Source organism: Clarias gariepinus, chromosome 24 (genome assembly GCF_024256425.1).
Source record: "Clarias gariepinus isolate MV-2021 ecotype Netherlands chromosome 24, CGAR_prim_01v2, whole genome shotgun sequence".
NCBI classification, from domain to species: domain Eukaryota; kingdom Metazoa; phylum Chordata; class Actinopteri; order Siluriformes; family Clariidae; genus Clarias; species Clarias gariepinus.
In genome coordinates this window covers 13,321,426-13,349,188 of record NC_071123.1, presented here as the reverse complement: position 1 = coordinate 13,349,188, position 27,763 = coordinate 13,321,426, and the positions used below count along the sequence as shown (strand labels likewise).

At 39.3% G+C, this 27,763-nt stretch overlaps 1 protein-coding gene across 1 annotated transcript in view; it reads right to left on the bottom strand.

The window, feature by feature from the left end:
• Positions 1–26,915, bottom strand: part of fcho2 (FCH and mu domain containing endocytic adaptor 2) — a 58,681-nt gene extending 31,766 nt beyond the window's left edge. Inside the window, exons 1-4 of the mRNA XM_053484893.1 lie at positions 26,687–26,915; positions 13,440–13,531; positions 1,032–1,106; positions 264–405 (exon numbers count right to left, since the gene is read on the bottom strand). Of these exons, the coding sequence (XP_053340868.1) occupies positions 264–405; positions 1,032–1,106; positions 13,440–13,531; positions 26,687–26,719 (342 nt within the window). The 5' untranslated portion in view covers positions 26,720–26,915. The remainder of the gene's footprint in view (positions 1–263; positions 406–1,031; positions 1,107–13,439; positions 13,532–26,686) is intronic.
• Positions 26,916–27,763: the final 848 nt, after the last annotated feature.

The window sequence follows — 27,763 nt, the reverse complement described above, 5'->3', positions numbered from 1 at the left end:
AATATTGCCATTTTTGTTTGAACAATTATTTTATTTGAATGTATTTATATCCACACAGATTTATTTTTTACAACTTACTAATAAAATTGAGTGGAATTGTTGATGAATACAACGAGCTCAATATTTACTAAAAAATTTGGAGTCTGACTTTGGCATTTTCCACTCTTAACCCTTTGTGAATAATGTTTTCGAACAAACTGGGTTTGTTGGTACACTGTTATTGACAACACAGCTGCTGAGCCACTGACAAGCAGAAACAGTACCTTCTTATGGGCTTTGGTCTGTTCTTCTGCATACTTCTGCACCTCCTTAATGAGGTCTTGCAATTTGCGCACCAGGTCCATGTGACAGCCAGCCAGTTTTTCTGTTGACACCTTCAAGACATCCCATACTGGAGCAAATGTCCTGAAGGAAAAGTGTCTTTTTAAAGTCCTCACACTTAAAAAACAATTCTCTTAATTAATCTACTATATACACATACTGTATACAACAAACAATTTAGATGCTTTGCACATGCTGTTAAGCTTTTCTGCTCATCGCAATTGTAACAAGTGATTATTTAGTTTTGGCAATCTTTAAGGGATATTTGGGTTAATCTGCATGCAAACCTAAAAGCTACAGTAAACAATGAAAATGATAAAGATGACGCTTTAAAACAATTAACATACTCATTAACACTGGATATAAGATAAAAAGTCTGTTGAATAAAATGATGTTCTACATAAAACTTGTGAATAAAAAAAAAATCCCATAAGCCTGGTATATTTTGCAGTGTATTTTCCAGACAGGGATAACATTAAAAAAAAATAACAAAGAGACAAAAGAAAAAAAAAAAAAACACTTACTTTTGGTTGAAGTCAAATACAACAATAGATATAAATACTTTAAGCAGTAAACAGTAGCATAACCTAGAATTTGTATGAGTAAAACATACACACATTCTCTTTCTCTCTCCCTCTCACACACACACAAAACACGCACACAAAACACGCACACAAATGAAAAATAAAAATAAAAACACATATACATACCCCAACTGGGAGAAGTTGCTAGCAGACTTGGCCAATTTGGTGATCGCTCTGGAGTATGTCTCTTCAATTGTAGCCCTAAAAAACAAATCAAAACTACAATCACTCCTTGCTAAATTTGAACTAATTTCAGGCCTATGTTTAATAATTCATACAATAATACCATGTTGTCAAACAACTAAAAAGGATGATGTAAACAGGACTTCAGTCTAGGCCTTGATTATAGTGTCACGTGCAGACAGGGAGACAATGACAGCTGGTTGACAGCATGGTGCTGAACAGGCCAGGGGCATCTAGTTAGTACCATGTGGGTTTTTTTTTTTTACACAGAATATTATAAAGACCTATCTAAACATAAAATAGACACAGCGGTCGACAACACCGCAGGCTGAGACACATCTGAGAGCCGTAAGAAATTTTTTTTTACAGATTAACATTCTGACAAAAGTTTTCATAACCAAGGTTTAAGTTAATAAGAAGTCATTTTGTTTCAGTCACCAACGACTCAAATAGACATTGTGTATTTTATTTAAAAGTAACCTTCAACCCAGCGTCCGTTTTTTCTAGATATTTTTGTTGAATGCAGAAATAAGATTTCATTTTCTCAAACGCAACACACTAAATATGTTTTTTTTTTTTTTATTCCATTTATTTTGCCAATTTATATTAATTATTTTTTAAATAGTAAAAATTTGCTTTTTACTATTTTGTGTTGCTTTTTAGAAAAATAAATCAAATAACAAAAATACAATTTCAAACTATTTAACACTGAACATTTATTTTTACATTCCAGCAGATATTATACAAACAAAGCACAATATAACTTAAAATAAATAAATTAGTAAAATAAAAAAAAAATTTTGGCCATCTTTGAAGCCCCCCTTCTTGAATAGTCTATGTTAGGGCTATAACTGACTGCTGAAAGAATGTAACTCTGTATGTCTACAACAACAAATGTGCATTAAATAGTGCAAAAAATGTGGATTCGCTGCTGCTGTTGCCGTAGCCACCGCCATGTCTTTCTCGTACTCTGCATGATGTTCGGGGTGTCTTGATTTTAAGTGATAAATTAAACTTGAAGTGCTGTACATTTTTGCAGATGCACCCCCTCTGGACAATTCAGCAGAACAGTGTCTGCAAACGGCCGTTTTTGCCTCTTTCTCTGACACTTGTGCTTCCACACTGCTGACATGTTTGCTGCCTAAAGCGCGCGCCTCTCACTCTGCGCGGGTTACTATTTGATCGCGTCAATAAAAACGTCATTGTTCGACAAAATTTATTCTGCCTTTTTACTTATTCTTTTTACTATTTTCGGCCGAATAATTTCAGTTGCCGAACATCTGATGCATTCCTAGTTGTCTTCATTTAAGATGTTAAACAGGATTTGTGGCTTACGATCTTTTCTGTTAGAAATTGGTCCAAACAGCTCTTTATGTGTTTAAGGTTGCAAAATTTTGGATTAGAATGGCTCCCCATGCACATCGATGATGATGACTAGTTGTCTTTTCAAAAATCAATTTTGGTAGGTCCTAACCACTAAACGGTAGAAACACTCAAGACAACAACAACTCCAAAATCTGCCATTTTGGAGATGCTCTGACCCAGTCATCTAGCCTTCACAAGCTGGCCTTGTCAGGGCACCAACCTGTTTGTCTAATGGGGTGTGCAGTCCACACACACACACACGCACAGCACACGCACTCTCCCCTGTGCACCCACACTTCTTCAAGCTTGCCTCTCTTGAGCACCTCTTTTCCTGCTCATTATTGAATCAGCCTATAGAAGAGTGGGGAAAAAAATTAGCCAAAAATCACAGGCATGGGGCCTTCAATCTTTTTAGATCTTTTTTTTCCCACAAAAGAAGCCCACCCACTTCTTCATGGCTATCAAATATGTTCAACATATGCAAGACCATATTAACAACATACACCTTATTCAGAATCCCAGAGCTTTTATATCAGGCTAGCGAAGAAGTAACCATCAGAGAATAAGTACATGGTGGTCATAAAGGGATGGACATGGTCAGAAACAATGCTCAGGTAGCCCGTGGCATTTAAACGATGCCCAATTGGCACTAAGGGGCCTAAAGTGTGCCAAGAAAACATCCCCCACACCATTACACCACCAGCCTGCACAGTGTTAACAAGGCATGATGGATCCATTTTCTCATTCTGTTTACGCCAAATTCTGACTCTACCATTTGAATGTCTCAACAGTCGAGACTCATCAGACCAGGCAACATTTTTCCAGTCTGTAGCGTCTTTTTCCTATTTGTAGTGGAGATGAGTGGTACCCGGTGGGGTCTTCTGCTGCTGTAGCCCATCTGCCTCAAGGTTGTGCTTTTTGTGGCTTCACAAATGCTTTGCTGCATACCTCGGTTGTAGCGAGTGGTTATTTCAGTCAAAGTTGCTCTTCTTTTAGCTTCAATCAGTTAGCCCATTCTTCTCTGACCTCTAGCATCAACAAGGCATTTTTCACTCACAGGACTGCCGCATACTGGATGTTTTTCCCTTTTCACATCATTCTTTGGAAACCCTAGAAATGGTTGTGTGAGAAAATCCCAGTAACTAAGCAGATTGTGAAAAACCCAAACCGGCCAGTCTGCAACCAACAACCATGCCACGATCAAAATTGCTTAAATCACCTTTCTTTCCCATTCTGACATTCAGTTTGGAGTTCAGGAGATTGTCTTGACCAGGAACACACCCCTAAATGCATTGAAGAACTGCCATGTGATTGGTTGATTGGATAATTGCATTAATGAGAAATTGAACAGGTCTTCCTAATAATCCATTAGGTGAGTGCATGTATGTAAAATAAACAATGGTAAGGTAAATGCATCCAACTTCCAGCAAATTAGCATTTTCCTTCAATCTTTGACTGTAATTAGTTCCTCACAGGGGGAAAAGCTCCCATGCACAGACCAATCTATTGAAGTCTTCACTTTTGTAGAATTTTAAGCCATTGATGCTTTTATGACTAAACTCTCTTTGTTGTTGGTCACATTTTTATGTTTAAAAAAAAAAAAAAGTCTTTCACCATTTGGTTATATAATTTAACTTCTCTGTGATTGAGATAAAATGGGACACATTTTCTTTAAAAGACCAGAAAATTGTGTGTGTAATTTGACAGGGTTAAACCTCACAACTAATTATGGTACAAACATTTTAAATAAACTGTTACATGAAGATTTTTTTACCTTATTTTAATTTAATAAAAAGTGGGTTTTTAACAAGCAAGTTGGTAACTACAGATGCTCCTCTATGAGAAAATGTTCATTCAAAGGTTTTTATTTCATCTCTGCTTCCTCTTTTGTTCTAAGAATTACAAAATGCCATAATGCTGTTGAGATTCAAACCAGAATGGTCTGCATAAAAGGTGGTGGTGATACCCACTGGACCACATCCATTGCTACTGCAATGGACCTACCAGACAACCTGATGAAAGCTAGAAGGAGAAGCGGCTCAAATTTTGGGATGAAATAATAACTATAAATTTCCAGAGAAATTGTGAAGTGATGAGTGTTGATGAGGAGGGATTAAGACCTTTCAAAAATACAATAATAATAATAAAGAAGAAGAAAAAAGTGTAAAGGTGGCAGTCAGCAATTCTGTTCACTGCAGAAACTCATTAATAGTTAATATATTATTAACACTAGTTAATATAAATATTAAGACAACTGAGAATCAAAAGCTACCATGCCACAATAACATTGTCAACAATTATAATTCAACTTACAAATTCTAAAATAATATCATGGTTATTTAATCTTATATCTGCTTTCAGCAGCTGAAACAAACAAAAACTGGTCATGGCAGAACCAAGAAAACTTTTCAGAACAACTCCGCAGGAATTATCTCTGTCATTTTATATTATTGCCCTGCGACCGCCGAGATCAAGGCCGCTGTGAAGAAAATGAAGAACGGAAAAGCGCCTGGCCCCAACGATATCCCTGCCGAAGTCTGGAAAATCCTTGGCCAGCAAGGTGCCACCGCCCTCAACACCCTCTTCAACACTATCATCAGGGACGGCAGGATACCAGCGGTCTGGACAACCAGTATCACCGTCCCCATTTGGAAAGCCAAAGGCGACGTCACCGACTGCAACAACTACCGGCCAATCCGTCTCCTATGCCACACCATGAAAATATTCGAAAGAATCCTAGATGCCCGCCTACGACAGCTCGCCACGATCACGCCAAACCAATGTGGGTTCGTCAAAGGATGCGGAACCACCAACGCCATACATGCTGCGAGGCTGCTTGTAAGAAACACCGCGAGAAGAACCAAACGGTCCATATGGCATTCCTGGACCTGGAAAAGGCATTCGACAGAGTACCACACGACCTTATATGGCACGCCTTGCGATCCCACGGAGTCCCTGAGGCCTATGTCGATTGGATCAAACTCCTTTACACCAACGTCACCAGTGTAGTCAGATGCCCCGTGGGAACCTCACCGCCCTTCCCCATCAACTTTGGTGTGCACCAAGGCTCGGCTCTCTCACCGCTCCTGTTACGCGTACTGTCACTCCTGTATGCTGACGATGTTTTCCTGGCAATCAAACCAGACGAGAGCTGCAACGACACACACAGCAGTGGAAGACACGCCTGGCTAGGCCTTACGCGATGGGACCAAGTCATGAACGAAGACGTCAGAAAGCGACTTGATATCGCCCCAATCACAGAGAAAATGCGCGAGGCGAGGCTACAGTGGTACGGACACGTTGTGTGCGCAGACGACACCACAGTGGCAAAAACGGCTATGCGACTCGACCCTGGTGGCCACCGCCCACGAGGTAGGCCAAAGAAGCGGTGGATGGATCGGATAAAGGAAGACATGAAGACAGTCAACGCCACCCCGGAGACGGCTTTGCAGCAAAGCGGACCCTGCCCTGCGGGATAAACGCTAGGAAGAAGAAGCCCTGCGGATTTTTTAACCTCTGCTTTTTTTTTCTTGGTCGTTTGCCTGGTTTAAGGTGGCTTAAAGAATATTTTAAGCGAAAAAAATGGTATAATTTGTTGAGTTCACAGTCACCATAGAAACTCAGCTTCCCATTGGTCAACAGGTCAGGCGCACTGGCTTTGGCTAGTGGAGGCTAACAACAATAGATGTCTTCAAATACAAAGATAAAAAATAGAAAAGATAGATAAATAAATTACAATTATTTTTACTTGTCTAATTGGACAATTACATTAGGCTATACAATGAACACTGGACAAGCAGTAAGTAAGAATTTTAACGCTTGAATGCAAGCACTTTGTCAATGAATGAAATCTGGAACTCAAGCACTTTAACAAATGCTGACTTTCTTGCTTTGTGCAAATGCTGACTTTCTTGCTTTGGAGGACTGTCAGGCCTTCACTATAGATTGCTGTTTGTCTTTATGACTTTTTGCCTTCGGGTTTTTTTTTTGTCTTCAGTAACTGAAACCTATGTTTAATTCACCTGAATTTACTGAATTAGCCGTTTAAGAACATTCTATGCCTTTACCTTTAGAAGGTAGTGGGTTGCTTTAGTTGTAGGATCATTATCCATCTGTACTGTGGTGTGCAAGTTTATCGATAGTACAACACTATCAACTTATCAGCAGTCACACCAATAACCCAGTTCTACTGCGAGCCACACATGCCTAAAGTTTCAAGCTCCAACAATCAGGTTACACCATTTTACTAGACAATTGCCTAGGCATTATTCAGTTGGGCTTACAACAATAACAGTTTTTAAAATGGAAAAATAAATAAAGACATCACATTTATTTTATACTGGCCAGATCAGACACCTGTATAGGGAATTCCATCATTCCACCAAAGAGCTGATTGTAGGCAAGCAGTATTGCCAAGCACTGCATGAACATGGGGTTCTGTGACTGCTTTAATCAGATGGCAGAGACAACTGACATAACATAATGCATCCCAATGAGTTCTGCTAAAAAGCAAAAAATTTCCATTCTTTAACGAAAAATCAAGGAGTTCTTACAAATGGCAAAATGCTTATTTAAAGTTCAACTGTCCGCCTTTACTCACTCGTTATAACAAGCAGCACGTAGAACAAGGCTGCATCAAAAATGAGAGATGACATTTTCCCTTTATCATACAGAATGTGCACAGCAACTATGATATCGCTGTCAGCCCGCATGCATGGAGCGGTAAGGTAAACCTGGGCTGCTTGGCAAGAACTGGGAACTGCCCTTTATTTATCTCTTAGGAATTATTTTTGTTGTAATGATTTAAGCCTTTTTATTGCAGACACTCTCTATATAGTAAGGCTCAAGATTTTTGAAGACTTATACTATAGGTGGTTGAGTGAGAGCTGCTGCCTTTGCCAATTTTTCATACTCAAATTATTCAGAAGTATGTTGTTCTTAAGTGACAGATAAGATTTAATGTTAAGGCTTTCAGCAGACATTCCTCCACATGGTTTTGCTTTAGATTCTATTGCAAATTTGCTGTTTTTTTCTAAGGTGGACTATTGTAATGCCTTACTGTTGGGTTGTTCAGCTAGGTGCATAAACAAGCTTTAGCTAGTCCAGAGTGCAGCCACTGCATTGGCTCCCTGTGAAATTTTGCACTGATTTTAAAATACTACTCTTGACATATAAAGCATTAAATGGTCTCACGCCGCAGTACCTGAGCGAACTGCTAGTGTCTTACAAACCGCCACGCCTACTTTGATCAAAGGATGCAGGCTGCTTGTCAGTACCGCGTATTATGAAAAATACAGCTGGGGGCAGAGCTTTTTCTTACAAAGCCTCAAAATTATGGAATAGTCTTCCAAATAGTGTTCGGGACTTAAACACAGTCTCAGTGTTTAAGTATAGGCTAAAAACCTATTTATTTAGCCAAGCATTTTTATAAATAGATTTGCCATAGGTAAAGAAGAAGATCTGAGGGACTCATGGACGTAGAGTATTAGGTGAACTGGTATGTTTGGATGCTGTCTTCCTCACTCTCATTGATCACTCAGGTTTGCTGACAATGAGGTGATTTTTTGTTTACATCTCTGGGAGCCCTCATGTTTGTGTTTCCTTCTGGCTCTCCCTTTTAGTTATGCTGTCATAGTTAGTCCTGCCGGAGTCTCTGCTTGCACTTTACAGTTAATATACATTCACATTATACATTGTGTGACTGTGACCATACCTAACTGCCATCGCTTCTCTTCTTCTCTTTCTCCCCCTCTTTTTCTTTTCTCTCTCCCCGTCTCCCCCTTTCACTCTTTCTCTCTCTCTGTCGAGCTACACATATGTATTTTTCACCCAAATGAGGATGGGTTCCCTGTTGAGTCTGGTTCCTCTCAAGGTTTCTTCCTATTACCATCTCAGGGAGTTTTTCCTCGTCACTGTTGCCCTCGGCTTGCTCACCAGGGACAAACTGACCATTTTGATTCATACAAATTCACATTTCATACAAACTAAAATAATTCTTTTGATTGTGTATAGCTGCTTTGCGGCAATGACAATTGCTAAAAGCGCTATACAAATAAAATTGAATTGAATTTATTTGTTTTTCTTACTAGAGTTGTAAAAAGCTAATAAGATGGAAGCAAGGTGAAGACATCTGGCACCTGACAGCGACTCCCAAACGTAAATCATTGTTCTTAAATAAATTTATACTGCATTAGATATTTAAAAAAAGAAATGTCCTGTCACAATCAGGGTTCTAGGTGGCATAGCAGCCTGACATGTCTGTACTATTACATGGGAAACACTGCAGTATAATTCCTAATGGATGACCTAATGGATGACCAGGGGTCTGGTTAAGTCCTACTATAACCAGAGTTGGTCATGCCACACACAAGGTAATACCTATGATACTTTATGAAATGATACCGCATTCTGGCACGTATGATAAGCCGGAATAAGCCTATACAGGTTAATTAGCAATTTATAACAGTTTATCTGACTATCAGGAGTTACGTCTATTCACCTTAATACAAGTCAACAGAAAATTGTGCCCTTACTTACAATATTACAACAACGACCTTTACGTCACTTTACACAAAACAGTGCACTTGCTGTCATCATGTCCAGCTAAAATTAGTTAGCAAGGAGTATATGAGATCTGTTAGTTCAAACAATAGTTAATACATTTTGGCGAGTTATCCATGCACACTATTTTGTACTCAATCAGAGCCCCGACAGCATAGGCAACACAGTAGCATCCCTGCTGTGCTGGTGTGTTACATCATGGCTATTTATAAACCTTGATGCTTGATGCTCATCTGTTAGTTAGTTTTTCTGATAGGTGCAAACACACTGTTAGTGTTGAATTAAGATTACATACTATATATTAGACTGGTGTAAAGACAACAACCTGTCTCTAAATGTTGACAAGACAAAGGAGATGGTTGTCGACTTTAGGAGGACACCAGGCGACCATTCTCCGCTGAGCATCAACGGGTTCTCTGTGGGAATCGTCGAAAGCACCAAATTCCTGGGTGTCCACCTAGAGAAGGACCTCAGCTGGTCCCTCAACACCAGCTCCCTACACAAGAAAGCCCAACAGCGTCTCTTCTTTCTGAGAAGACTGAGAAAGGCCCAGCTTCCACCACCGATCCTGACCACCTTCTATAGAGGAACTATCGAGAGCATCCTGAGCGGCTGCATCACTGTCTGGTTTGGGAATTGTGCCATATCGGACCGCAAAACCCTACAGCGGATAGTGAGGACAGCAGAGAAGATCATCGGGGTCTCTCTCCCCTCTATTGAAGACATCTACACCACACACTGCATCCGCAAAGCCACCAGCATTGTGGCTGATCGGACACACCCCTCTCACACACACTTCACACTCCTGCCATCTGGAAAAAGGTACCGAAGCATTCAGGCACACACATCCAGACTGTGCAACAGTTTTTTTCCACAAGCCATCCGTCTCCTCAACAAAAAGGGACTGGACTGATAAACACAAACACACACACACACACACACACACACACAAAAACAAACATTATCACTCAGATTAACTCAACTACCTCAAAATATTGGGACTGGACTGACTAATCAACACAAGTGCAGACACACTGACCTACACCACCAAACTATTGTACACACCAACCTGTAAATGCTTCACTGTTTATCTTCTGCACAATGATCATTACTGGACTAATTTTTGCACTAATTCCTCAATTCTTGCTGCTGATTTTAAAGAATGTTTATGTTTACCCACTACCTCAACACCATATTTTATGTTCTGTTTATGTCGTGGTTGCGCATTGTCACTTTGTTGTTGCTCTTGTTTGCACATTTGCACGTGCACTTTATGTTGTCTGTAAAATAGTTATACTTAGCTAGTTAGTTTTTGTTAATTTATGTTGTAATTTATGTTAGGTCTCTCTGTCCTGTCTTTGCTAGCCAACTAACTAGGCCTCTTGGTTAGCTAGTTAAGTGTCTATGTTAATTTATGTTGTAAATTTATGTTGCATGTAGCACCTTGGTCCTGAAGGAACGTTGTTTCGTTTCACTGTGTACTAACTGTAGATAGTTGTAATGACAATAAAGCCTACTTGAACTATAAACAATTTTCCGATATCCCTCATTTTGTTACATCTTTCTTTCTTCATTTATTTCTTTTTTCTCATTTATGTGGGGATCTGCCGACCTCATGCGTTATAGACAAGCTACTATTATAGCCTAGTTTGTTATAATTGGATTATACTGTATTAAATTTTTACACTGGTTTCAGCCTCAAAACTCATGATAAACCATACTTGCCGAAACCACGTAGGTGAGATAGGGGTGTTAAAGTTGACCGAGATGAATTAAGTGCATTACAATGCCATACATTCTTATTTTAAAGCCTTTTCTCAGCAAAAAAAAATATATATATTTTAAATGACTTTAAGGATCAATAAAACTAAGGTACACATTGAAAAAAATAATTATGCAAAAACACTAAGGTGTGCAACTAAACTTTCAGAACTAAAAGTTTCAAAATCTACATCTCAGGCATACCATAAGGCTTTACTGACAATTTTTTGTCGTTCTCTCTTGCTGCTTTCTTCTTCTCTTGGCTCGCTGATAATTGTATCGCTCCCTTCCATTTTGCAGCCCGCGCCAGAACGCTTCCACAAATTAATACACAGCTAACTTTTTGCGTCTCCTTCCGCTTTGTGGATGACGTAAGCGCTTTTTCTTCGTTGGTGTTGTCTGGCGGCTTGCATCCGGAAGCGCACTTTGTCAAAAGCATGCTGACAGCAAATAATTTGTGCAAAAACATAATGCAAGCTTTTAAAATTAATTAAACGAAGCTTTGAGGCAGAAGATTTTGTCTCCATCATTTTTTGTAATCGAATTACTTGATTAACTCGAGGAATCGTTTCAGCCCTACTTGAGTTCCTCACACACACACACACAAAAAAAAAACATGATGACAAAATTGAGCAAAATGTTTCCCATACAAAGAGTATACTTGGGCTGGCCATTTAGGTATATTTGCCTATTTTAAAAATATGTCTGTGTGAACAGTACGCTACTAATGAATCGATTGCAAATGGTAAAAAGAATAAAAAGGTTCTTGCTCTATAAAAAGGTGCTCTTGTTTTTTGAGCCCATATTTGTCTAATAATAAGCCCAACTATTATCGAAATTTTTATTTAGTTTTTGCACAAAAACACAAAATAAAAAGTGGGGATACTAACTTGTACATTGATTAGCATAACGCAATAACACTGATTATCAATTACATACCAGCAAACTGCAGACAGGACCATGCCCGTACAGACCAATGTAAGCCCATCCAGTACATAAGACAAAAACACCAACGCAGCACAAATCTCCTAAAGATGTTAAGGCACGAAAGAAATGCACCAGAACACCCAGTGCACCGCAGCCTCCCACACATGGAAAAGAACTCCCCAGATCCCAATCTGATTGAACACCCATTGGATGGTCTAAACTAGGGGTCTCCAAATCCAGTCTTGAAAAAGCCAGTGTCCAACACAGTTTGGTGATTTTTCTTCTCAAACTTAGCTGATTTAACTAATCTGTTAATTACTAGGTTCAATGGGTGTGTTTAGGTGTTGGTGAATTACAAACTGTGCTGGTCACTGGCCCTCCAGAACTAGACTTGGAGACTCCTGCTCTGAACAAACAATTCTGATCTACAGCGGCCCCATCCCCCAACCCACAGCAACCAAAAGATGTTTTGGGGCTGTCGCTGGGCAACACAGACTTTCAACTCCCTCCAAAGATTTTCTATTGGGTTAAGATCTGGAGACTGGCTAGGCCACTCCAGGACCTTGAAATGCTTTTTACATGGCCACTCCTTCGTTGCCCGGGCGGTGTGTTTGGGATCACTGTCATGCTGAAAGACACAGACATGTTTCACCTTCGATGCCCTTGCTGATGGAAGGAGGTTTTCAATCGAAATCTCACGATACATGGCCCAATTCATTCTTTCCTTTACACGGATCAGTCGTCCTGGGTCCTTTGCAGAAAAACAGCCCCAAAGCATGATGTTTCCACCCCCATGCTTCACAGTAGGTATGGTATCCTTTGGATGCAAATCAGCATTCTTTCTCCTCCAAACACAAAGTTCTATTTTGGTTTCATCTGACCATATGACATTCTCCCAATTCTCTCCTGGATCATCCAAATGCTCTCTTTCAAACTTCAGATAAGCCTGGACATGTACTGGTTTAAGCAGGGGGACACGTCTGACACTGCAGGATTTGAGTTCCTGGTGATGCAGTGTGTTACTGATAGTAGCCTTTGTTACTTTGGTCCCAGCTCTCTGCAGGTCATTCACTAGGACTCCCTGTGTGTTTCTGGGATTTTTGCTCACAGTTCTTGTGATCTTTTTGACCCCATAGGGTGAGATCTTGCATGGAGCCCCAGATCGACGGAGATTATCAGTGGTCTTGCATGTCTTCCATTTTCTAATAATTACTTCCAAAGTTGATTTCTTCACATCAAGCTGCTTCCCTAATACAGATTCAGTCTTCCCATCCTGGTGCAGGTCTACAATTTTGTTTTTGATCTAGGCCATAGTGGAATTTGGAGTGTGACTGTTTAAGGTTGTGGACTTTTGCAAGTCTTTTGCACTAATAACAGATGCCATTAATACAGGTAATGAGTGGAGGACAGAGGAGTCTCTAAGAAGAAGTTAGTGAGAGCCAGAAATCTTGCTTGTTTGTAGGTGACCAAATATTTATTTTCCACCATAACTTGCAAATAAATTCTTTAAAAATACTACAATAAGATTTTCTGGATTATTTTTCTTATTTTGTCTCTCATAGTTGTGGTATACCTATGATGAAAATTACAGGCCTCTCTCATCTTTTTCAGTGAAAGAACTTGCACAGTTGGCGGCTGACTAAATTTTTTGCCCCACTGTACACTGGCATGCATGCACACACACACACACACACACACACACACACACATACACACAAAACACAACACAAGAATGACCTTTCTCTGATGAAATCTCCAAGTTCCTTGCTGGATATCTGTCCATGTTTCATGTTATGGTAGAGGACATCAAACCCATTATTTTTTTCACCCTACAAAAAACAAATGAATGAATAAATTAATGAACAATAACAAACAATGGCAACAACCCTGTTATACCAACAAACCTGAATCACTGAGGAGTTTTCTTCATTTGTGTTCTAGCAAAAAAATCAGTAACATTTATCAGATTGATCACCTTTAAATTAAATTATTTATTTAGTCAAAAATAACAACTGAGAAAAATCCTGTAATTATAACTTAGGAAAAAACTAACTGCAAATGCCTTTGCGGTGGTGACCACAGTTACAATGTTGTACTGCCCTTATGAGAAAGTTCTCAGGTACAGCCATCCCAAACGAAGACAGCCAATATTCTGTCATTATCACATATTCATAGCAAAGGAGAGTCTCCTGTGCCCACAGCTGCTTTGCCTGCAGGGCAGTTTAAATTAGGGTGGCTACAGAAGATCACCTGAGCAAAGGCTTTGGAACTAGTTTAAAGCTAGTGCTCTAAGCACCGGCCGTCAGACAGAAAAAAAAACTGTTCCATGGCAGCACCAACACTTAAGTCAAGGGCTGGGGCTAGCATTGATGCTAACAGTTCTGGGAAAGTAGAGAAGTACACAGACATACAGTACAGTAAAGCCAGTTATTAAGCAGTTCCCTTTTGTACTGGGACTAGCACCAGACATGAACTAGTTCATTTTGGTTCATTTTGGGTTAAATTCGCTAGTTACATGGCCAGAACCCCACATACAGCACTGGTTATCAAAAGAAGCTAAGACCAAAGTATATGTGCTGGCTAAGTGACATAGTAATGATTTGTGACATTGACTCTGACCCTGAGGAGTAATAACCAAGACCCTACTCTCTCGCTGTACTTAACGAACAGACCAAAAATGGATAACAGGGTGTGGAGAAAAAGAAAGCATGAGCAGGGAGAAGAATAAAAGAGTAAAGCCCAATCCCAATTCTATTTATGAAATCTATTTATATATGGGACACCACTACAACACTGTTATATGTCATCATACGTATCTGTTAATTTACATGTACACATATGGCCGTAAGCAAAACAAACAATGCGTTATCAAATGCTCAGCAAACTGCCGTGCTACTGAACTTTTATATTTGTTTGTAGCATGCAGTAAAGTGTATGTGACATAAAAATATATTTTTGTAATATCGCGCAATCGGTGCTATAGATAGCCCTCCAAACGAAGATTTTTCGGGACCTCACTTCAAACGAAGGGCTAAGCGAAATTTTTAACATGGCTGCTCACTCGAGCAAGCAGACCCATATATGTAACAAATTTTTGCCATTAATAAGGATTTTTATGACAAGTTTTCATTCAATGTATATTACCTTTAGTCTTGTGTTTGTGTTTATGGTGATGTTTTGTAAAGAAACGTTTGCAAAAAAATCGCTAAAGTTTGCTAGCGGATAGCACCGATTGCACGATATTACAAAAATATATTTTTATGTCATATACACTTTACTGCATGCTACAAACAAATATAAAAGTTCAGTAGCACAGCAGTTTGCCGAGCATTTGATAACGCATTGTTTGTTTTGCTTACGGCCATATGTGTACATATGTTATATAAATTATAAATTAACGGATACATATGATGACGCTAAGTGTAGGGGTAAAGGATAGAATTGGGATTTGGCTTAAGTGAGAATTGGGTAGAATTTATAGTCATATGAATAGTCCTAATAATATCTTTGTTCGTGATGTTTTAAGGTTGCAATACAGAATGTAAGTTCAGTTACATACTCCATCTTTGTGCGGCTTTTAATGCAGTGGGCCACACAAAAAGAAAAAAAAAAATATATTAGATTTTATTTACATTTTCGGAGTCTGCAGAGTGTTTTATTGTGAAAAATGATCAGATCGTCTCCTGTTCACTTCCGTTTGTACATTGCAACATGTAATTCATATGCACCAAGCCCACTTTGTATGTGCCATCAAAAGTGTGTTTGAACATTCTGGATTAAAATCAAGGCGGAATATCCAAAAATCTCCACAAAAGAACTAAAAGCCCCGCTTCCATTTTCAACAACCTATTTTTGTGAGATAAGCTCAGAGCTCACACAGATTCTGGGATATGGTATGTTGCATATACTATGCACTTTAGTACGCTTTGTTACAGGTGCGTGATGGCCAGTCCATTGATAACTGCATAAAACTGGTTCGTGGTGCAAAAAAGGTTGGAGACCACTGCCATAGATAACATAATTTTTCCATATAGACTAAACAATGTCGAAGACAAGGAAATGGCTCTTTCCTGGATCAGGCTGTTTATCTATAAACATAAAAATATAAAGTTGTGTATGCATGTTTGTTTGTTTTCTATAATTATTATTTTAACAGTCTGTTTTGGGCTCACGACTTATGCTAGCTATAAATGCTGGACAATATTATTTGTAAAAATTATGTTAACATCCACAGCTAAACAACAGCAGAAGAGCTACAACGAGATAAAGAATTATAACTACTATGATAACTGATTTTAAAGATTCCTGTTACACCTTACTTTAAAGCATAACTTTGAGCCCAGCCTATAAATTCTCTCGACTTTTCTAAAATTTAAAAGGCCATATGCTGTGGTCATCACAGGACGGAATAAAAATTTTTACATTGGTGATTTATTTCTCATACAACACACAACTATTGGTTGATATTTTCCACTACAAAGTGTGCTGATTTGGGGAGGCCAAGTCCTTTGTTATTTTAGCAGCATCTTGTCTAATACATGACTATGGTGAAATAATTTTTGCATTCTTTTGATTTTTACAACTACACAGGAGACTTCACTGTAATAAAAACCAATATGTATTGATCTATAATTGTACTACAGAGTAGTGCTTTGCAGCTTTTAAAAAAACTTAAAAAGGCGGTTCATGCTAGAAAACCCCCAAATAAAGCTGAATTACAACAATTCTGCAAAGATGAGTGGGCCAAAATTTCTCCAGGGCGCTGTAAAAGACTCGTTGCAAGTTATTGCAAACGCTTGATTGCAGTTACTGCTGCTAAGGGTGGCCCAACCAGTTATTAGGTTCAGGGGGCAATTACTTTTTCACACAGGGCCATGTAGGTTTGGATTTTTTTTCTCCCTAAATAATAAAAACCATCATTTAAAAACTGCATTTTGTGTTCAATTATGTTATCTTTGACTAATAGTTAACGGTTTTTGATGAGCAGAAACATTTAGGTGTGACAAACATGCAAAAGAATAAGAAATCAAGAAAAGGAGCAAATAGTTTTTCACACCACTGTATAACCAAAGTTGCCTAGTACAAAATCATGCTTGGTGCTTATAATCAATTTAGCAACCATGATTTTGTACTAGGCAACTTAGCTTGGTTTATATTAGAGCTAAAACAAATCCTCGAGTAATTCGGTTACAAAAAATAATCGAGGCAAAGTCTTTTGCCTCGAAACTTCTTTTAATTAATTTTAAAAGCTTGCATTATGCTTTAGAATAGAATAGAATAGTCTTTATTGTCATTGCAACAAGTACAACAAAATTTTAAGTGCCATCCCTCAATGCAACCTTGAAACATAATCACACACACACTCCCACAAAGCGTACATTCTGTTATTGCATAAATTGCATTAATTGCAGATGGATAAATAATTTAAATCTTACTGCACATTGTTTGAACCTTTTTTATAGCAGCATTCAGTACTCTTATTGCACTGTGATTAAAAACAGTTTCTATCTACTGGTTCTAGTTTTTAATTTTCTATACCGTCTGCCAGACGGCAGTAGATCAAACAGTTGATGTCCCGGGTGCAAGTTGTCCTTTACAATTTTATTGGCAAGTTTAAGGGCAGCGGGAATTGTGTAAGTTTTCCAGGTTGCCAAGGAGGCAGCCGACAATCTTTTGGGCAGTTGTAATGACCCTCTGCAGTGCCATACTCTGGGCCACAGTGCAGCTGCTGTACCACGCACAGATGTTGTTCTTCCTGAGCATTCTCAGGAAATACAGTCTCTGCTTAGCCTTTTTCAGCATCTTGGATGTGTTTACCCCCCAGCTCAGAGCCTCTTTAACATGTACTTTCAAAAAGCGGAAATATGGAACCCTCTCCACACAGTCCCCGCTGATAATCAGTGATAAAATGTCCATTATTTTCCTCCTAAAATCTATGATGACCTCCTTGGTCTTAGAGGTGTTGAGAAGCAGATTTTTTTTTCCACACCAGGCTGCTAGCCGTTCCACCTCATACCTGTAGGCAGACCCATCCGCCCCGAAGATGAGCTCAACTATTGTTGTGTCATCTGCAAATTTGACAAGGGTGTTATTATGCTTGACAGGTGTACAGTCGTAAGTGTACAGGGTGTAGAGCAGGGGGCTCAAAACACAACCTTGTGGTGACCCGGTGCTGAGGCTGATGGCCGGCGATGTAAACTCAGCAAAAAAAGAAACGTCCCTTTTTCAGGACTGTGTATTTCAACAATAATGTTGTAAAAATCCAAATAACTTTACAAATCTTCATTGTAAAGACAATGTTTTCCATGCATGCTCAATTAACCATAATCAATTAACATGCACCTGTGGAATGGTCGTTAAGACCTTAACAGCTTACAGGCATTTAAGGTCACAGTTCTAAAAACGCAGGACACTAAAGAGACTTGTCTACCGACTGTGAAAAACACCCAAAGAAAGATGCCCAGGGAGGCATGAGGACTGCTGATGTGGCTAGGGCAATAAATTGCCATGTCCGCACTGTGAGACGCCTAAGACAACGCTATAGGGAGACAGGAAGGACAGCTGATCATCCTCGCAGTGGAAGACAACGTGTAACAACACCTGCACAGGATCGGTACATCCGAATATCACAACTGCGTGACAGGTACAGGATGGCCACAACAACTGCCCGAGTCACACCAGGAACACACAATCCCTCCATCAGTGCTCAGACTGTCCGCAATAGGCTGAGAGAGGCTGGACTGAGGGCTTGTAGGCCTGTTGTAAGGCAGGTCCTTACCAGACATCACCAGCAACACAAACCCACCTTCGCTGGACCAGACAGGAGTGGCAAAAAGTGCTCTTCACTGATGAGTCACGGTTTTGTCTCACCAGTGGTGATGGACGGATTCGTGTTTATCAGCGAAGGAATGAGCGTTACACCGAGGCCTGTACCCTGGAGCGGGATCGATTTGGAGGTGGGGGGGTCCGTCATGGTCTGGGGCGGTATATCACTTTACCATCGGACAGAGCTTGTTGTCATTGCAGGCAATCTCAATGTCCTGCGGTACAGGGAAGACATCCTCCTCCGTCATGTGGTACCCTTTATGCATGTTCATCAGGACATGATCTTCCAGCAGGACAATGCCACCAGCCATACTGCTCGTTCTGTGAGTGAGTTTCTGCATGACGGCAATGTCAGTGTTCTGCCATGGCCAGCGAAGAGCCCGGATCTCAATCCCATTGAGCACGTCTGGGCCTGTTGGATCGCAGGGTGAGGGCTAGGGCCTTTCCCCCAGAAATGTCCAGGAACTTGCAAGTGCCTTGGTGGAAGAGTGGGATAACATCTCACAGCAAGAACTGACAAATCTGGTCCAGTCCATGAGGAGGAGATGCACTGCAGTACTTCAAGCAGCTGGTGGCCACACCAGATACTGACTGGTACTTTTGATTTTGAGCCTCCCTTCATTCAGGGACACATTGTGAAACATTTTTAGTTTATGTCTTATGGTGTTGACTCTTTTAGTGTTCATACAAATATTTACACATTAAGTTTGCTGAAAGTAAAAACAGTTGAAAGTCAGAGGACCTTTTTTCTGCTGAGTTTATGTGGGCCCACTCGCACCCTCTGACTGCGACCATACAGAAAGCTTCTAATCCATAGGCAGATGGAATATGGAAGCGCAAGGTCCACTAGTTTGTCCATCAGTTTGTGCGGCAAAAATGGTATTAAACGCAGAGCTGTAATCCACAAGTAGCTGCACGTAGCTTCCCGTGTGCTCCAAATGGGATAACGCTGCCTGGAGAGCTGTTAATATGGCGTCCTCTGTGAATCTGTTCGCCCTGTATGCAAACTGGTGTGTGTCAAAATTTGGTTGGAGGAATGAAATGATGTGACTCCGTACCAGCTTTTCGAAACATTCATCACCACAGGAGTGAGAGCAACTGGCTGGTAATCACTAAAACTGTTAACGTGTAATTTTTTAGGCAGGGGGACTACAATTGAGGATTTATGCAGAGTGGACTGTTCCACTCTGCATAAATCCTCAATTGTAGTCCCCCTGCCTAAAAAATTACACGTTGGCCTGGGACAAGGACTGATTGAAAATCCTGGTGAGGACTCCAGCCAGCTGGTCAACACAGTCCTTCAGCACCCTTCCAGAGATGCCATCCGGTCCTGCAGCCTTCCTGGTGTTTATGGACCGCAGGGTACGCCTCACCACCCACTCTTCTACTGTCCTTGCTTTGTGAGCGCCTGGTGTAGGTATGGGTGCACCTGGTTGATCTACCTTAAAACGGGCAAAGAAGTAGTTCAGTTTCTCTGCCAGCGAAGCATCACCATCAGCAACACCAACGTTGGTCTTGTAGTTGGTAAGATGCTTAACCCCCTGCCACAACTGCCTGCTGTTTTGACTGGTCCTCAATTTACCTTCTGTACATCAATTTAGCCTCTCTGATGCCTCTCTTTAGGTTGGTTCGGGCTGTGCTTTAAATAGCCGTGTGGCCAGACTTGAAGGCGTTGTTACTTTCCTCACGAGCTGCCGGACCTCCTTTTGATTGGGGTAGATTCGTAGGCGTTTGTCCACTGTGACAGTGTCTATGCAGCTCTTAATGTAACAGAGAACACTGTCTGTGAACACCTCCAGGTCTGAATCTTCAAAGACATCCCAATTCGTCCTATCAAAACAGTCCTGCAGCTGCTGAGAGGCTCCAGCAGGCCATGGTGTTACAGTCTTTGTAATTATAAGAGTAGTTTTCCTGAGGGGAGCATATGCAAGGACTAAAAGTAAAGACATGTGGTCAGACTGGCCCAGGTAGTGGTCTTACCCGTTGGCCTAGCTTGATGTTTGAGTAGACCTTGTCCAGTGTGTTTGCTCCGCTAGTAGCACATTTTACATGCTGATGAAATTTGGAGAGCACTGACTAAGTCTACCTAATTAAAGTCCCCTGCTACGATGTGTACAGCATCAGGATACGTGCTCTGCCATTTGCTAATGCTACCATATAACTGTCCTATAGCCAAACTAGCGTTAGCATCTGGTGGAATATAAACGGCAGTTATCATGACTACATTAAACTCTCAAAAAAGCTTAATTCTTTATTCACCAGTTTTACAACCAAATTAAACATGAGTAATTAAGTGTTTTTTAATTGTTCCCCAATTTTCCACATCTTTTCGAACTGCTCGCTCACACACAGTTGAGGGCGGCGTAACACACTCGGAGGACAGCGCCATCTGCTCCTTTCTCTTGTGTGAGCTCACAGACGCCCTTGATTGGCTGTAGAGCTGTGATTAATGTGGAAGCACTAAGTACCTCTCTTCCCTCCCCTGTGAGAGAGCTCAGCCAATCAGCTCTCTCTAGAGCTCAAGCTGCACGAGATTACAGCATCATCCAGGAATCGAGCTTGCGATGTCCGGAAAAACCCACTTATTTAAAAACCAAGCCAACTATAAAAATTAAAATTGTAAAATGTAAAAATATCTTTTTAGAAAAATCAACTTTTATTTTTTAAATGCATACAACATTTTATCAAAAATAAACATTGTCACTATTTACAATACAAGGAATAGCTTATACCTCTATCTAGTGCTGGGCAATATGGAAAAATCGTATATCACAATATGAATTATTTTATATCACGATAACGATATATATCACGATATACCACGCACAATAAAGTACGTTTTCAGTTATTCTCTGAAAAGTTTGACAAAAATATCATTGCATACTTTTTTTTGCAACTTTATTTTGAAGTGACATTTAACTGAACTGTCACAAATGAGAAAAATAAATTTTAGTTTAGCAATATAAATGTATCAACTGACAGATGTGGTGGAGGTAGAGCTTCAGTAGCCTTCACATTTTTTTATCCACATCATAGTTATTTAAATAGTATTATCAAAATAAACTTTATTTAAAAAAATAAATAAATAAAATGCACAACCATTTCACAGTCTTTTGGCAGAGTTTGCACATGACTGTCTTCTGCTCCGTGTCAGAGCTCTTGAAGCCAAATCACTGACGTACCCCCACGTTTCGATAAAAGTACTTTTTGGGCTGCTGCCTGCATAGCAGTTTCAGTTTGTTGCGACTCCGGGCATTCATCTTCAACCGCTTGCGTCTCCTTCTTTAAGCACTCACGAGTTAACTAGCGTAAAGCATGTCGTAAAGCATGTCGCAACAACGTGAAGCGTCATGTCGCAAAACCACAAGACGGAGTTTCTTTGCGAAAAAGTTCATTTTTATTCTTGATTATCACTTATATAAAGGGTAGAGTATGCATTGCATAGCGACAAGACATTATCATACATTTGTCATAGCCTATTTAATGCAACATTTTCTTTAGTAATTGATAAAATTAGGTTAGAAGCGATAGAAGAGAAATAGGACGATAGACACTTTTCTATCGTCCCCACGATATATATCTTCATATCGCCCAGCACTGTTTGGCAAAAATCTGTCCGGAAGAGTGCTGCCGAAAGGTTTAAACTTCACACAAACTTACATACACGAGATAAAAATATGCGATGGCAGTAAGTGATGAGTAGAACACAGACACAGCACAAAGTACAAACTGGACATTATATTTTGGATTTCATTTTTGGATTGAAATAAAAACCACATTAGACTATATAGCTAACAAACCCAAGAACAGTATATTTACATCGGTCCTTAACCTTATTAACAGATAGTATATTTCAGTACAATACACCTCTACAAACAAACCAGTTTAATGATAAATTTAAATTATCCGTACATTTATGTTATCAGTAAATGTGTTGTTTTCTTCTGTTCTTTCTTGTATTCTTTTACTTGATTCCTGATCCCTACTGTTAAAACATAAATTTATATATGAATATTTTCTATAACCATGTACATTATATTGGTAGAAATACCTTCGCATGTGAAAGCACACTGACCGTCATTGCACCCAAGACAAATTCCTTGTATGTTGTACATACTTGTCCAATAAAGCTGATTCCTATTCTTACTTATTCCTAACTGGTCTACTCATCATGATATCACTATGCTTCATTGACCAGCCATCTTGCCTGTCCTGAACCCCACAGAGAACCTTTTACTGTAGGTACCATCAAGATAAAGATAAGAAACACCTGACACGGCAATACAGTTGAGCTGAAGGCTGTTCTGCAATAATGCTTCAGCAGTGACACAGGCTGATCACCTCCATGCCATGGCACACTGATGCAGTAATTCATACTAAAGGAGACCCGACTGAGTATTGCAGTATTCCAACTCAATAGTACAGGCATGCCAACAAGACCACCCGCCATGTCAGAGGTCGGGCCATTTTCTTTATCCAATCCCATCCAATGCACACACAACATAAACACTGTGTCTCCTTCCTGCTTCAATGTGATTAACTTCTGACAGCTCTGGTAAGAAAAACAAACAAAGCAAAGAAGTGTTGTGCTTGAATGCGCTCATTTTTTGGCGCCCAGTGAAGTGAAAGGATCAGTTTGCTCCTAAAGAACGTGAGCGCCATTAACATGCAGAGTTATGACCAGGAGCATTGTTCATTTGATTTCTACTACTGCAAATACAAAAATACTGCACATTGATAACAGCTCTCTAACACATGCATATCATATGCAATATAGCGGAAATCAACGTTTGAGGGAGGAAGAAAGAGAGGGAGTAAAAGCAAGAATAATTTTGTGTTAAATTAACCCTTTACTGTTCTTAGTGGGCTGGAATTTATGTTTAACCTCACTGTGTCCCGTCACCCGTCCAGTTCAGTCTTGTGCAGCACTGCGGCTGAGTTGTCAAAAAAGAGAAGATACAAAACACACTTTAACTTAAAGTACAGAAAAATGTACTAATAAGGCCTATAACAGCAGTAAAAATAATGGCAGTTTTGTTCCCTGCAATTCCCTATCATTCATCGTGGGTTTAATGGTAATAATTCATAACATTACTTCATTCATAAATACAAATAATTATATTACATTACTAAGTCTTGTGTTGTGCAAGAAACAAATGTTCTAGCAGAAACTCTGTATTGAGTACATAAACTAACAGTTTTCAGAATTGATCTTAGTCTAATAGTCAAATATTTTGAGAAACTTATCATGAGTTGAACAAGCTTGAAATATTTAACTTTGTGTAATGAATGTAGAATACATCAGAATTTCACTTTTTGAATTAAATTATGAATTAAAATTATGAAGAATTATGAAGTAAATATAAAAAATAATATAATTATGAATTTCTTTTTTTTTATTAAATATAGTTATACAGGCATACTTTACATTAAATTAAGCATATTTGCTAGTTAATCATCATGTTTATGTAGCTCTACCGGCTCCATAAAGGAGACTGTAATAGTGGCATAGTCAAGTGCCAGCGTGTGAATGGAGGAAAGACCGAAGGGGAGTGTGTCATTTGGATAAATGTGCACCTGTGGTTAGTTATACTAAAAAGTGTTCTGTGTTGCACTGAGCACCAGTGAAGAAGATAGGAGGGCATAACAAACACAGGCAGCAAAAGTGAAGCTATACTGAACTGTGGGTTTAACTGATTTAGATTCAGAACGCGCTAAAAAGAGCCCCCAGGAAGAAAAAAGGAAAATAAAGAGCCCTTTTGAGTTGAGAGTTGAGTCTGCCTCTCAACTCAATCCCTTAACAAACATGAGTGTCCATGACACACACAAACACATATACACACACACATACACACACACCTTTGCTCAGTTTACAAAAGACAACAATATTATACATGTTGTAATCATAAAGCTAAATGTAACAATCAAACATGTAGCACAGGTAAAGCTGTATCCTATAATACATTTTTGTCTAGAACAAATGTTCGTTGTTTCTATGAGATGTAATTATGGCTGTTCAGTGTGGGCTAGACCACTACTGAACCCTTTGGCTTAATTATTATTCCACAGACAGTATGCAAAAGCATAAGAATCTTCTAGTTTCACAGCATTTGGCATTTTATTTAGCCTAATAGCACTACCCTAACTTTAAGTGCTAATCCAATGAGGAAGATGCAAACAGACAATTTTTATATAATATAAAAAACAAAAGATTTTTTTTTTTTAAAGGCGGGGATTTAGACATACATATGAGTGGTAAGTTAAGAAACCCATGCAATATTTTTTATTGCCACATGATCCAACAGCACATCAATTGACATTTAAAATAGTCCAAAAACCTCACATAGAAAGAACATCATAAATGTCAGTCAACAGTGGTTGGAAATGCTTTTTTTTTTTTCCTAAATCAAAACTTGACTCTGTGGGAACTTTAAAACTTTGTGCTTTCACAGTATTCAAAATATGAATGTGTGTGTGTGTCTGTCTTCAATTATGTAAGTGTCTATGGAACTTTGTTTATGGCAGTGTTAATTGTTAACACTGTCTATACAGCAAGCTTTGGGAATTTGTAATCAATGAATGCTCTCTAAGGCTATGTAGAGGAGTCATAATTTTAAAATTACAGTGCTTAAACACAGCACAATGTTTTTATTACCTGCACAAGACCCTCCCCCACCGCCCAACAGTAGCCCATCAGAAACCCACCCAATCAAGCAAAATGACTTGTAGCTTTTACAGTGTAGTTTTTCAGACTATTGTGATCAGCCCACTTTAAACAATACATCCTATGTCAGTATGTCATAATCAAATGAATATTCCTCATATAATTTACAGTTGTTCTAGCTTAAAAGTCCCCTGGAAGGGTCAACCTAGTACAATTTAGCCACGAGGATCAACCTATTACAATTTATTAGATTAACTGATAATAAAATTAGCCCTTCAATTTCAGCAAAGGAGTGCCTGTCTAAAAGGAGCTACAGTGATGTGTGGCACAGCCACTATGTTCACGTCTCACTTACAGAGCCAGGGTTGTGTACAAACACCAGATTTTTTTTTTTTACCCCTACACAGAATGGACAGCTAGCAGACAGGAGGAGATATTCACTGAATATCACAAAAAGTGTATTTTGTTTTTTGTACAAGCGTGCAATTAGAATCACTCACATTCTTTACCAAAAGATTTTATTTAATTGATTGATAATATACATAATTGATCGCTGCAGCAATCAGCAAAAAAAAGTGCATGAAGAAAATGACAAAGCTTATCTACAAGAAACACACAGACGCGCATGTTATACACACTGACCTGGGGAAGTGTATTGCTTTTGCCAACTATGATTATTTTGTGTCATAGTTCCTCAAAAGCATTAACGTCTGTATGTTGAAATACATATTACACAAAGTGAGACATTTTCTTGTCTGCAAACATTGTGAGCTGATTCAACATAAAAAGTGGCTGAAACATGACACAAAATTGCTCCAGAAAACACACGTGTGTCAGTGTGTTGCTCACGTGGGTTAACTTGCGAGTCAAGACTTGAAGCCACATTATATATTATGTACATGCATATCTACAGTAGTGTCCTACATATCATATCTACAGACCACCTCTCGATCTTGCTAAGCGTCTTTAGCCTACAGAAATATGATTTTCTTTAAAACTTTAAAGGTAACCTTCCAATGTCTATGTACAGTAAGTCATTAAATATAAATACTATACGGGACGTTTTACTTATGACTTTAACTTAAATACCAAAGAAATCACTTAGAAAACGTGTGACAAACAGCAACGAGATCCAATGGGCTTCGGAATGTAACTATTAAAGTGCTACGTCACTCAGCCTTAGCCAATCGCCTCGCAGGAAGGCTGGACTGCAGTTGGCTGGTCAGGTCTGTCCGAGCTCACCGAGGCCCAATCCCGGGTGTCGCAAGCCGACATTCGCCGACTAAAGTGATATGGTGTACGGGGCATCGAGTCTCATGTTTCGCTTGCCCATGTTTTACCGGCAAACTTTCTCCACCAAAGAAAACAATACAAATACAGGCCAGACTATAAGAAGCACTTTATAGAATAGTAAGGACTTGAACTGAACAACTGACATTCAGTGAGACTAATGAAAACGGCAGCTTACCGCGGATAATAACAAAAACATACCTACCCAGAAATTTTCCAGGAAGTAAGGCTGTATCATCTTGCTTTCTTTATTTTTACTCCTAAGTCGTTCCTGTCTTCCCTTTTTTTAAACTTCAGTGTCAATTAAAACACCTTATCTAACGCCCTTCCCCAATTTTATATCGTTTGGAGCTCTTTTCTCTCCTTCTCCTCTTCTGTTTCTTTTCTACATCCGCTCTAAAAACTCCACTCTTCTTCTTCTGCTTCTTGGCGTTTACCGGCAGTTGGCATTCACTGTGTTGCATTATCGCCACCTACTGGTCTTAACCCCTCTACTTTTTTTGTTGTTTAAGTTAGCATTGAATGAGCACATGGAGAATTTTCAGTTCGCAAATTTCTCTCTGATTCTTCTTTGCTAAATGCTGCATTTTTTTCCCTTTTACAACACAAACTTTTTCCTATTTCCTTTTATCCTCTTCCACCACTCACTCTCTCTTACTTTTTCCTCTTCACTGTGCTCCAAATTTTTTTATTTGTTTCATTATCACTCCCCCATCTCTAACTGAGTTTGTAAAGAACAGCACAAGAATATCATTCCGGAGCTATACAGTCATTGGTTGACACCCCTACTCAGTCCTATATTTACTTTCAACACAGATAATTTCCAGAAGAAAGAGAAAACCTCACACTGAGCTTGTGCACATAGATACTGACCACTTAAACCACCACCAGTTTCAGTTCCACCATGGATTATTCTCCCAGACCAGAAAGTCCACTTCCCTTTTTTTAGTTGTACATTATTCAAAGAAAGGGTGGCCTATAAAAAATTGCCACAATTATTCTCGAACGTGAGACTTTATAACAAATAATCGTCTCATACTTTGACAGTAAAATTTGACTGTTACAAGGTAGTAAAAAAAATAATATACTCCCAAAATATTACTAAATATTTCCTGAAGTTTGAAATAAAACACGTGTATATTTGGACTCATTTTTTAACATGTTTACAAATTGTATTTTCACTCTCTGACTCTCTCAGCTTGCTTTGTACTTGCCAGGGTGTCCAGATCACACCAACATCACCCCTACACAGTACAGTATGTATTATTGAAACACGTTGTAA